At 38.5% G+C, this 12,952-nt stretch overlaps 2 protein-coding genes across 2 annotated transcripts; one reads left to right on the top strand and one right to left on the bottom strand.

Annotated features, from left to right (window-relative positions):
- Nucleotides 1–518: 518 nt before the first annotated feature.
- Nucleotides 519–3,229, bottom strand: actc1a (actin alpha cardiac muscle 1a). Its single transcript, XM_077586854.1, has 8 exons — nucleotides 3,188–3,229; nucleotides 2,364–2,517; nucleotides 2,098–2,226; nucleotides 1,820–2,015; nucleotides 1,565–1,726; nucleotides 1,171–1,362; nucleotides 873–1,054; nucleotides 519–785 (listed from the first exon to the last, which is right to left on the bottom strand). Exons 2-8 carry the CDS (start codon nucleotides 2,490–2,492, stop codon nucleotides 642–644), a joined length of 1,134 nt encoding a protein of 377 aa, XP_077442980.1. The 5' UTR covers nucleotides 2,493–2,517; nucleotides 3,188–3,229; the 3' UTR covers nucleotides 519–641.
- A 3,565-nt stretch (nucleotides 3,230–6,794) lies between these two features.
- ak7a (adenylate kinase 7a) lies at nucleotides 6,795–12,384 on the top strand. The gene is made up of 18 exons (XM_077587313.1): nucleotides 6,795–6,958; nucleotides 7,037–7,174; nucleotides 7,616–7,730; nucleotides 7,809–7,903; nucleotides 7,961–8,074; nucleotides 8,162–8,245; nucleotides 8,323–8,411; nucleotides 8,489–8,579; nucleotides 8,678–8,755; nucleotides 9,088–9,237; nucleotides 9,344–9,472; nucleotides 9,651–9,747; nucleotides 9,857–9,985; nucleotides 10,079–10,141; nucleotides 10,210–10,407; nucleotides 10,907–11,124; nucleotides 11,232–11,390; nucleotides 11,470–12,384. Exons 1-18 carry the CDS (start codon nucleotides 6,884–6,886, stop codon nucleotides 11,503–11,505), a joined length of 2,058 nt encoding a protein of 685 aa, XP_077443439.1. The 5' UTR covers nucleotides 6,795–6,883; the 3' UTR covers nucleotides 11,506–12,384.
- Nucleotides 12,385–12,952: the final 568 nt, after the last annotated feature.

Raw genomic sequence — 12,952 nt, 5'->3', positions numbered from 1 at the left:
GACATCAGACATTTGCTTAGACAACCCATTAAAACTTGTGTGACATAATATTGATTTTATTTTGAAATAAACTATTTAAATAATTTGACTCTCGGTAGTGTTTATTGGGGTCACCATTTGTTTTTGTTTTTAAATTAGATTGTCAATTAGATTGGCTCTCATTCCTGTGAGTGGAGAATTTCCTGTTTACCAAGTCTATTGAATGCAACATGAAGTGCATTTGTTTTAATTGTAATTATTTGTAAGAATAAATTGGACTGTTTAAGTTCTAAATCGAATTGAACCATGTAATGTATTGATCCATGAATGGACAACATGTTTTAGCCTCTTGTTAGAGATTGCAAGCTGTTAAAAAAAATAAAAAATAAAAAATAAAATAAACACAGAAAATTGAAAAATAATATGTGTTTGTGAATATTCTCATTCATTTTCTGGACATTGACTGAATCACAGCTTGACTTTTCTGGGACAGTTTGAGTGGGTGTATCTTGTAAAGTATAGCATTCATCACTGCATAGTATTGATAAAGCAGCTATTTTTATTACAACGTTACATGTATATACAGCATGAGGCACAATAGAAATATAGATGGGGAAGGAAAGTTGCAGTTTGATGGTATGTTTTGGCACTGGTTGGAAAATTTAGAAGCACTTCCTGTGAACGATGGAAGGGCCTGCTTCATCGTACTCTTGCTTGCTGATCCACATCTGCTGGAAGGTGGACAGAGAGGCCAGGATGGAGCCGCCGATCCAGACGGAGTATTTCCTCTCAGGGGGTGCAATGATCTAAAGTTAAAAAAAAAGAATTTAGTGAGGTAAACATAAGCCAAATCATGGTTATATGGTTCGTGTTAGCTGGTTAATGTGGTTCACCTTGATTTTCATGGTGCTGGGGGCCAGGGCTGTGATCTCCTTCTGCATACGGTCAGCAATGCCAGGGTACATGGTGGTACCACCAGACAGGACATTGTTGGCGTACAGATCCTTGCGGATATCAATGTCGCACTTCATGATGCTGTTGTAGGCAGTTTCATGGATACCAGCAGACTCCATACCTATGCGGGAGCAAATTATAAAAGATTCAGTTTATTGTAGTTGATGGATTATGTTGACTTTTAAAAGCAGATTTTCATACACAATGGTAAGCATTTGTCAAATTGTCACGTCTTACCAATGAAGGAAGGCTGGAAGAGGGTCTCGGGGCAACGGAAACGCTCGTTGCCGATAGTGATGACCTGACCGTCGGGCAACTCGTAGCTTTTCTCCAGAGAGGAGGAGGAGGCAGCGGTGGCCATCTCATTCTCAAAGTCCAGGGCGACGTAGCACAGCTTCTCCTTGATGTCACGCACAATCTCACGTTCAGCTGAGGGGGGAATATTAGAGAATTAGTCTTACATTATACTGTAGTTTATAAAAATGACTTGGTGTATCTTCCATAAATTAGCTGTTTTGATTATATTTTGCCATCATTGTCCATAATGGCCATTCAAGATCTTGTGGTGTTCAACATTAGAGATTCCAAATGAATTCCTAATTCAATGATATATTTCTCAGAATTGCCTTACCAGTTGTGACAAAGGAGTAGCCACGCTCAGTGAGGATCTTCATCAGGTAGTCGGTCAAGTCACGACCAGCCAGATCCAGGCGCATAATGGCGTGGGGAAGAGCGTAACCCTCATAGATGGGCACATTGTGTGTCACACCATCACCAGAGTCCAGCACAATACCTGTTTATACAAAAGCCACCATCAGTGAGATCCTCAACAACATTTAGGAATCAAATGAACACATTGCATTCAAAGTTGGTAAGGAAAACTCACCTGTGGTACGACCAGATGCGTACAAGGACAAGACGGCTTGGATGGCCACATACATGGCGGGGACGTTGAAGGTCTCAAACATGATCTGGGTCATCTTCTCCCTGTTGGCCTTGGGGTTGAGGGGGGCTTCAGTCAGCAGGGTGGGGTGCTCTTCTGGGGCTACACGGAGCTCATTGTAGAAGGTATGGTGCCAGATCTGACAAATAGAGAGAGTTTGTCAGCACAACTCAGTTGGAATGGTGGCAATGTGTATCACTCAGAGCAGGAATTTTATTTACCTTCTCCATGTCATCCCAGTTGGTGATGATGCCATGCTCAATGGGGTACTTCAGAGTGAGGATACCCCTCTTGCTCTGAGCCTCATCACCCACATAGCTGTCCTTCTGACCCATACCCACCATCACACCCTGAGGAGAAAAAAAAAATCACATCTCAGGACAGATCTACTGATATTGCGCATACCCAACTCTAATAACTGACATTGCACTTTGCGAATATACAGTAAAAATGATTGCTGATTTTACATTAAAATATGATTGCTAACCTGGTGACGGGGGCGTCCAACAATGGATGGGAAGACAGCACGGGGGGCATCATCACCGGCAAACCCAGCCTTAACCAGGCCAGAGCCATTGTCGCACACAAGGGCGGTGGTCTCATCGTCGTCACACATTTTGGTCTGTTTTTTGGTTGGCCTTCTGTCAAGGAGAAGGGATGGAAATAGTCTTTTAATTGAACAGTTTTATAAAACAGTTTTACTCATTTCAAAATGATGCCAAACACTGCACCACTATATTGACACCCTTAATTGCATTCATCTTCTCTTTGTGTCTTGCCAAAATCGGGCATGGGTTTTTATCCTAAGCTCGCTGCTCTATTTTTAGCCATGGGACCCTTGTCGTTCCCCACAAGCTTCCCTCTGTATCTCATCATTAAACCACAGCCACTTAACAGCTGAGGTGGTGCGTTCCTTTGACATGTGGCAGAGAAAGCCTCGGTATTTCCTCAGCTGCTGTCAACCGACGGAGTACCTCTTATCCATTTAGCCCTTTGGGTTTAACATACTTCTATTAATAAAATGCTCGATAGGTGTAAAGTTTTTCAATAGGAAATACAAAGTTAAACGATCAAATTCAGTAAAGGCTTAACGGAGCCAACAACACTCATCATCTCAGGAATTTCTATCAATCTCAGTTTAAAAAAAAATCTTAATTAAAGTTGATTACAAAGCATCTCCGAGAAAAAACAAACATTTTCAGAAGCATAAGACCTGTAAGTGAACCTTTTCCAAAATAAACCTATGCTTTGTAATTCTATGTATTGAAACAGCCCTTCAGAAAAAGATACAGCAAACAAAACCAGACTTACCGAGAGTTCGATGCAAGACTGGAGTTTCCACTGGGACGAAGGACCAGGGTGCAAAGGCTTCCTTAAATATGTGCCGGCAAGTCTGGACCAAGGGGCAAGTGGGCGGGCTCGGGAGTTCACAGAAGTCCAAATATGTGCTGCTCTGAAAGATGAGGGAGTTAAGTGGATCTTATGTTGAGGACGCCACCAAAATGGGGAGATGCTTCCTTCCATTGGCACAATATCAAAACCAGTTCCATTTTCAGTGAATAACAATTGTCACAAATTAATTTGATAATGTTGTGCGATCACTAAATGTGATATTTATCAAATTTCACATCATGGTTAACATGGTATTTCAACCTTTTGCAATTAATGGAAAGCTGGACTTTCATGTGTGGCAGTATTATTAGGCTCATTTTTACGTATCAGTTTTTTCTTTTTTTACCTTTTCAATTGAAGGAATGCCAGTGCATGTTGATAAAAATGTGTTAATTGGACTTAGGTCTCAGACTGCTATGGAAGTAGGTGAAGAAAGGTAGTGATGGTAACATGAGCTCCAATCTGAGTAATTGTCAAAAGGCCTTCTTAGGGAATTCGCCTGTGTCATGGTATGTAAGATTTCGAGACGAGGGAAGAGGCAAACACTACTCAAACAGCTGAGATGAGGAGGAGGGGGTTGGGTGATAGCTTAGACCTCCAACAGTTGACAGATTTGCTGGGATGTCCTGTGTAGCAAGCCTCCCTACTCCACTCCGATTGGCTCCCGTGTCTCCTTTTAGGGAAATAGAGCGTAACAGGTGCCGGTGACTGCATACCCCGCGACAGGCTGTCGGGAGACCACCAAGCCCCCCTGGCTCCATATTTGTAAAGTTCCGTCGCCATACCGGGCTATAGCTGGCCTGCGAGGGTAATATGAATGTAAATTCCTTTTGCACCATCAACCGATCCATTTGCAGACGTGCGTAATATACTTCAAGCAATGACGCTACAAACCTACTTGCTTGCTTCTATTCTGAGATTTTATGTGTTTTAATCATCTGATCCCAATTGATTTTGGGATAATTTGTGCTGTCCGTCACAGAAAAACTCAAAAAAGGAATTCACTGAAATCTCATCGAAGATTCTGAGGACAGTTTGTAAGCATTGATTAAAATGCACCAAAGGAAAAGATATTATTGGAAGATATAGTACAATATATGGCAACGGTCCATTGTTAATGTAAATGACATCACCACAAAAGCTATAGGATTGTCTAGTGAAACCAAGAGAACTTGGATTTGGCCCCTCCACAAACAGATTATATGTGATCTAATCTAAACTCAGTGTCACTATATTGTCATTCTATATTTACCTCTTTTTTTTTTACAGATGCAGTTGCCAAAATATTCAGACGGTGAAAGATGGCTGTGTCCATTGATGGTTTAACATTGTGACACCAAGAAATGAATGCACGCCCAAAAATTGATGGGATTTCATTTTATTAGCGACCAATAACAAACATAATACCTTACAGTAATAACAATAAAATACATATTTCCAGAAATTGTATACAAAGCTGATACACATAAGACGTTCCTTATTTTCCAAATGTCAGTAGGTACTCTATATACTCAGGTTTAGTGTACTTTCTACTGTAAAATCGAAAGAAAAGGCATTTGATTGTTGCCTGTCACTTTATTTTGCTGGTCTGAATAGATGGACGATACACAATTGTTTTTTTCTTTTTTAATCTGTTAAAAAAAGTGAAATTAGGTCATTTCCCATGGCACACCACTGATATATTTTTTGAAAGGAACCTAATTAACCCAGTTCATTCAAATCGAGCACTTTTGTCTCTCTTTATCACTCTGTCTTTATCTGGATCAAGCCGAAGGGGCTGAAACGGGCAGTGCTTTCGAGGCACGTTTCATCCTTAAATGGAAATGTAGGAAGCAAACCGTTTGTCTGTCTCGACAGCTGACCCCCACCACAAATCTCCACCCGGCGTGCACACACACGCACTTCAGCAGCTGCTGGAAACAACTGTTTTGTTATAACAGCCAGGACTATCCCCTACTTGACAGCAGTTTACACTACCTGACTTGTAGTTAGGATAGTAACGTTATTTCAATCCATCCATCACAATTCCCTGCATTCGAACCTCTATGAAAAGAAAAACACTCAGCCAACATAATACCAGTAGTTTTATTTGCATTATGTCAACCGATGGTGATGTGTGCATTCAACAAGTCATGATAAATTACATACACACGCTGTAATGACAGAGGGGTCTATTTCAGCAGCAGCTGTTGACAGTGAGTGATGGTATTCTGCATTATCGTCTTTGGCGTTAACATGCATCACTGTACTGTGAAGCAGACTAGCTCGTAAACAGCTGCTTTAGTTACAAGCTGTCTTTGAAAATCAGAAAAACGTGCTAATTAATTTCTCACAAAAAATATTGAGTGCATGTGGAGTCTCACTATACATGGTAAGCACAAACCAAGCATAACTTAAGCAGTGCTCCTCACTCAGTATATCTCTGCACAGTTAGTGTGTGTTTTATTGAGTGCTGATGCCTGTGCAGCCATCGTGCAGTGCTTGCCGGCAGTTTGTCAGATAATGTCAGCTCTATAAATATATGAGCTGCTTTGGAAGTTTCCATGTCATTGCTCCATTGTCCTGGACTAAGAGGACACCCACAGGTGTGTGTATTAATGAATATCACAGTAGGGGGGGTGTTAAACCTGGATAAATAAGGCTGTAACAAGAAAGAGAAACAACATAAGTACAGTATCTATAACACAGAGTTCATATATAACATATACAGTAAAATGTGATCTTAATGTGGAATAAAAACAGCTCAATCCCATGCATTTTACAAATACATGGAAAAAAATACATAAATTGTCTGTTGTGAGTGCTGTGATATTATCCCAACTGCTTACAAACCATATAAATCACACATTTGTGTGCTATCTGAGATTAGTAGGATAAACTGAGATGAACACATTATTTTCTTCAATTTATATATTTTTTTATGCAGTTCATTTTAGCATCAGCATTTTTTATATAAATTATAAGATGCAGTTTTATCAGGTTTATTTTAAACACATGAGCAGCTGATTAGTGTGTTGACATTAGTTTTGATTGTTTTTATTCTAAGCGTATGATGTTTCTGTGTTATGGATCAACATAATTCAGTCATAATCATGACATCATCATTCTCACCAAATCCATGAGGCACTCTTATTAAAAGGGCAGGAATCTAAAATTAGCTTAACGTCATGATTTATTCTAATTGGGTTACTCTTTAATATCTAGGCTTTGAATTACAAAATATATAATGAATAATATTTATTGCAATACATACACACCTTAATATCAAACAATATTAATTGCCAATAGAGTTTTACCTTTTAAGTGAAACACTGACATAATTGGACTAAAAATAAATTCAAAGCAATATGCTTGAGATATGCGTGTAATGTTTCTACAAAATTATCTGATTTAACTTCAGTCTAAGGTGTGATACCAGGCCTGTAAAAGAACTTCCACTTCGTTTGTCGTTGCCTAGCGAAGACGCAACACTCCTTGACGCGCTCTCCCGTTTCCTAGGTGATCATAGTAAACACTCCGAACCAGATCGAGGCACCTCTACCATATGCTATTCCTAGCAATTTTTGTAGCAATCTAAAGACTCATTTACATTACCAACCTCGTCGTTTATTCAAAATGGGTGACAGAAAACGTACCAGGCGTATTTTTGTGAACGACGTCGACAAATATTCCTCCAAACACATCGCCGAGGTGAAGTATAAACATGGAATATACGATGGATTGGATGCTTATGTTGAGTTAATGCAGTTTTCTGACCTACATGGGTAGTATTTGTCGACTTGTGGGGAGAGGGTTGAAGAGGAGGATGAAGGAGAAATGCTGTCAGAGGAACCTGCCTTCCAGTTGGTCGGCACCGTGTCCTCAGCTTCCAGTGACAAAATTAACTTTTTGCATGAACAGTATACGGTAAGTTAAAAAAAAATATATGAAAAAATAGATAAATGATGTATAATAGGCAGAAGAAATTTTCCTCTTGCTGTTGATGATGATCATGCCACATTCATCTAACTAATTAGTGCAGAATTTTACATTGTTCCCTAAGATTTGCATTCTTTTCCCTATCACTGAAAATGTTTCCACAGGCTATAAAAGTATTATCATAATATCACCATCATCCAATTTCATGCCCACTCTGTATTAATAAATCTGCCATTGCAATGTGTAGGAATATTGTTTTTGGATGATTGACATTATCATTTTCTTTATTATTGTGGCTCCTCTGCAGTGGCGTCGAACTTGATTACATCACACACAGAGCTGTTTTGAATATTTACCCAACATTTATACACATCTTAATATAACAACACGAATAACCATATTTTTTAATGATTAAAATGACTTTTCCAGTCATTAAACAGGGAGGAGCTGCTCCCGCGCCTGCTGGATTGCGACATAGTGGTGTACAATATCTCAGAAAATGCAAAAGCAGATGAAATCGACGAGGCAACTTGGGCAATTACAGGTCAATAAATGATTCTTGTATTTATCTGTGATTACATTATCATCCAAATTTAACTGTTTTCTTCATTCTTATTTATAGCCCTTCATGGTGAAATGGAACACTTCAAGTCAAAGAAAACCTTCATTTTAGTCTCGACAGTGATGACATGGGCAATGACCAAACCTCCGGAATCGGTAAGCATGGGAAATGATCCGTAGCGTGCTCAAGACAAAACTAAAGATCCTCTTTAGCAGGAGGAGGTTGAAACATTGATAACGGAAGAGGAGTTCCGAAAAAGACGCCCTCATCCCAGCTTTAAAAACCATAACAACATGGAAAAACAAGTGCTTAAACTTGGAACCGGGGTAAAGAATTTATTTGGCAAAACTGTATTGCTATGTTATATGAAATAACGCAACATAATGGTAGATGTTCTGTCATATGTTTCTCAGAAAAAGAATAAACTAAAAGGGTATGTTTTGGCTGCGGGCATACAGTATGGAAAAGGCGAAAATCTTTTTCACTATTTTTTCAAGGTAGGTCATATCTCAGTCATAGTATATGTAGTCAGTCCAGTTCCTGTTTTATTTCATCTATTTCTATTCATTATAAGGTATCTTGGCTATCTGAGTGTTCAAAAGTTCCTATGTTTGGAGAGGGCACAAATTTCATCCCCACCATCCACGTGCTTGACCTTGCTAAGTGAGTTGCTGCTTTTTACAAACATTTGTATTAAAACTTTTTGTTTGTGTTCCCTTAACTGAAAGTATTTTTTACAGAGTGATTCAAAATTTGATTGAAGTCAAACCCAAGTCCAAATATATTCTTGCCATTGATGAATCCAAAAGCAAACTGGAGGACATAGTCAAGGTAAACACAGTTTTCTGCCTCTTTGTCTTTGAAATCATTTGCTCATCCTACACTTGTCATATTAAACAGGAACAATGATGCTCGTCTTTACATTTTAGGCCATAAGTCATGTGCTTGGGCCAGGGAAAGTATGCCAATTACCAGCGAATGAAGCTATTGGCCTGAAGGCTTTTAAGGTATGATATGAGTTATTTATTTGTAAGGTTCATCAATGTTTGGGCACATCAATTAGATCACCAACAGTGAGTTCCATAGAAAAATGTAGTGTTGTATAGTGTATACAATTTGTCAACAAGTCAATTATATCTCTCAAATTCAAATTGTGGAATTGTCTAACAATGCAAATCAATACCAACAACAATATCATCCTAAAAATAGAGGGACATTTTTTTAACCAAAAGTAATAAGGTAACTTGCTTGCTGTTGAATAGGTTTATGTACATTTGTTGTTGTTGTTTTATTATCTCCAATTGTATTGACTCCATGGACAAAACATGCCAAATTACAGCTTGAGGAGTTGGAATATCTCAGCATTGACCTTCGCCTGGATGCTTTTGTCGTGAAGGATTCCTTTAATTTCACCTGGTCAGCAGAAAATGGCATGATTGAGAATATAGAGAGCCTCGTGGAAGAATACAGACAAACAAGAAAACTACTAGTAAGTCTGTAATAGAGAGTACATAAGTGTGTTGCTTGAAAAATGCTACTTGTATAATTGAACATAATTAAACCCAAACTAACCTTTTCTCTCTCCTTTCTCTCAGCCAATCAGAATCTGTCTCACCGGACCACCTGCAGTGGGTAAAAGCAAAGTGGCAGAGCAGCTTTGCGAGCATTACCGAATACATCACATCAATATCCGAGAAGTTATACGAGGAAAGATGGCTCAGCTGGTCAGTCGCTTTCTATAACATTAACCAACCAGCCAGGACTTTAACACATGGTGCTATTCAGAGATGCATTTTATCAAATTATTAGTACATTAAAAAAAATCTATTATAATACGGGTGAGCATGGAATGGATTAACCGTGAAAATCAAGCGTATTTTGCTTACGTTTTATTCTTCACAGAAAGATACCATGACAAAAAGTGACATTGATGTAAACGAGCAGGAAATGGCACAGAATCAACTGCAAACAATTCAAGAAAGCATGGAAAGAAATGCAGGTTTTATGCACAATATGAAATAGTGGCAAAGCATTATATTACCCTCTGCGCTTCAACCATTCTTTAATGTACCTCACCATCTCATCAGTTTTTTTTTTTTTGCAATTAGATCGACTGGAGGACGATCTTCTTTTAGAACTATTGACAGAAAAGCTGAATTCAAAGCCTTGTCGAAACCAAGGATTTGTTTTTTATGGTTTCCCAAAGACGTTTGAGCAAGCCCGTCAGATGTTCAGCGGTAAAGTTCTTCCTTTTATTCAATCGCTCCATAATGAATCATTTTAGAATCACTGTGCAGATTGAAATATTACGATGAATATTTGTTGTTTAGCTGACGATGCAGACAACCTGGACTGGCCTGATGGGACCCCTTCTTACAACAAGATCACTCCTGGTCAGCCTTTTGCCTTACTAATCTATTTTATTTGCCATCATATGATACAACTAATATTATTTTTCCAGAATATGTCTTTGCCTTGGATGCATCCGATGAGTTCCTGACTAAGAAAGTACAAGATCTGCCTCAAATTGAGGCCCAGAAAAGAGGTTTAACCCAGGATGAGTTTGTTCCTCGACTGGTCAGATTCCGTCAACTCAGCAGGGCTGCCGAAACTTCCCTCGACTACTTTGATGAACTTGAAATATACCCAGCATATCTTGGTAACATTCCTGTTTATCACAGGGAAATTAAGTACTTTTGAACAGCAAATTATGAGTGGAAAAGTATTGGTCCATCTTACTATCTTACCTTCAGTTTAGCTATCATAACTTCAAATTTTCTGATTGGACTTTTTACCAAAGTATATTGTCTATTTAAACACAGGAACATGTGTGAATCAAATTAAATAATGTGATTAGTTCCATGGCCATGATGATTGTGCATTGTTTGACCTTTCATGACCTTGGTGCAGTATGTGTGAAGCCCTCTAGTGCCAGAATAGGGAACTATTTTCAAATTTAATCTGTACCGTCAATTCAGTAAATTTAATCATCTGTACTTACAATTTACTGATATACACAATGCACACACTGGCTTTAAAAATTGTTTATTTGGTACACATTACCATTTGAATAAAGCGAGTTTCTACTTTGGCACCATATAAATGTGTGCTACATGTGTGCATCTTTTTTGATGGGTATTTCTTGTTCATGTTCTCAGAGGTGAAAGATGACGACCCCGAACTAACACAGATCGTGAGCAACATCATCGAGGTGGTAGGCGGCCCTAAGAACTACGGCCTCAGTCCTGAGGAGCAGGAGGAGGAGGACAGAAGGAGAGAAATGGAGAGGAAGCAAAAACTGGCCGAAGAAGCGGCAGAAGAGAAACGCAGGAAAGAGGCCTCGCTTGCTGAGATGGCAGCACAGTATGAAGCTTGGGTATAGTATCTATCCATAATTCACCCTTCATTCCGTGCCATTCATAATTTTATGTTATGCATCAACTTGTTTAGGGGTAATTTGGAGTTTTTTCTTCTTTTAATCAGCAAAATAATTTGGCCGAGGTGAAGAGGCAGGAACACGAGCTTCTGGAAGCTAAAGCTCTCCCGCTGAGAAACTATTTAATGAAGTATGTGATGCCCGCACTAACTGAAGCCTTACAAGAATGCTCAAAGATCAAACCTAATGACCCAGTCAGCTTTTTGGTACGACCCCATCCTTGACTTTTACTGACAATCAGCAGTCTGTAAACACATTTTACACTCTTGTTTTTATTTTTGGCAGGCAGAGTATCTTCTTCGGATGGACAAGGTTGATTGAACATCCCATCTTCCAATTTTGTTTCAATATTCGTAATTGTGGTACTACACACATAACATGCAAGGCACAATTGACGTAATGATATGATGTAAAGAGTGAAAATAATGTGCATTTAACATCAAATTACACCTTACACTCAAAATGTGCAATATATTTGTTACTTTAGTGAAGTGCCTGGACCAATGAGATACTAAATGTGTTATTGTGTTATAGTGCATAAATATTCCAATAACATTCATTCATTTATAGTTATTAAAACACTGTATATAAGGTAAAATAGATGAGATTAATAATACCTTTGAATTGTGGTCCATAATAAGACTTGTATGAATATATGTGCATAGAAATAGTGTTATTGTTTTCTATTTAAATGGTATGTGCTCACTGAGAAAAAGTGTGTATAATAAGTGTGTCCAAGATAATGAGTTTTACAGATGTGTGCTTCCCGATGAATCAACACACTTCCAACAAAGGGTTTATATTAGTCAAGAAAGTCAAATAATACATATAATGTTCTCAAGCCTTTTATAGATCAAGATCAATTTCTTTAATGGCATATTTAACTTATTTTAAAACCAACATGAACTAGTTTTAGGGTGGATACTGCTGTTAGAATCTTTCTATTACCTCTAGATGGAGTCATGATCACGTTCAAGAACATCACAATGACAAGTGCACTGTAGAAGTCCTTTTCAAAATAAAACGAGTCATTCACCAAGACTGGCCTGTGAGGTTCAAGAAAAATTAAAAGTCAAAAACAAGTTGAAGCAATACAATTAAATTTAATAAGGACAGTGCCAGGAACATGTGCTTTGTTTGATCATGCATTGACCCAGCTGTACAAAAAAATGACTATTAAAAGTGAATGAATAATGTTAATTATGAGACTTCCTCTCCAAAGAGTGAAACCAGTCCTTTCACACATAATTTAATTTTTGGTAGAGGACACCATGTTCCCCCAAACGCCTACGCTTCCCAAAACTTCACCCTCTGAGCAAACAACCCTCACTAATACTTTTCTTGGCCACTGTATCTTTTACTACTTTATGGCTTAATGGACAGGATATTGTTCAGCTCTGGCTTTTTTTGTTCTGTCATCCAGAGGAACACGTTTATATTCTAGATTGGAAGTGACAAATATTTAGTTGGCTGCCAAAGCTACGCTGGCCTTCAATCCTGTTTGGAAAACCTGAGTCATCATTACAGATGGTTGAGTCCTGCAAAGTGTTTAAGCATTGTGGGGGAAAAAGAACATGGGCTCCATCATGTCACTTAGGTTCTGTATAGTTCATTCTGCATCAAATGGTCCAATCAGATGGCACTTTGACATCCAGACAATTGATTCATTTATGCATACAGTACAATTTGATCCTATTTGGGTAGGTTTTGCTGCTTAACTGCCACATTTAATCAAATAGCATCCTACCGCTGCCAATTGACTGCTTTC

Source organism: Stigmatopora argus, chromosome 19 (assembly GCF_051989625.1).
Source record: "Stigmatopora argus isolate UIUO_Sarg chromosome 19, RoL_Sarg_1.0, whole genome shotgun sequence".
Lineage (NCBI taxonomy): Eukaryota > Metazoa > Chordata > Actinopteri > Syngnathiformes > Syngnathidae > Stigmatopora > Stigmatopora argus.
The sequence above is the reverse complement of the archived record's forward strand: the minus strand, read 5'-3'. Positions and strand labels throughout refer to the sequence as shown.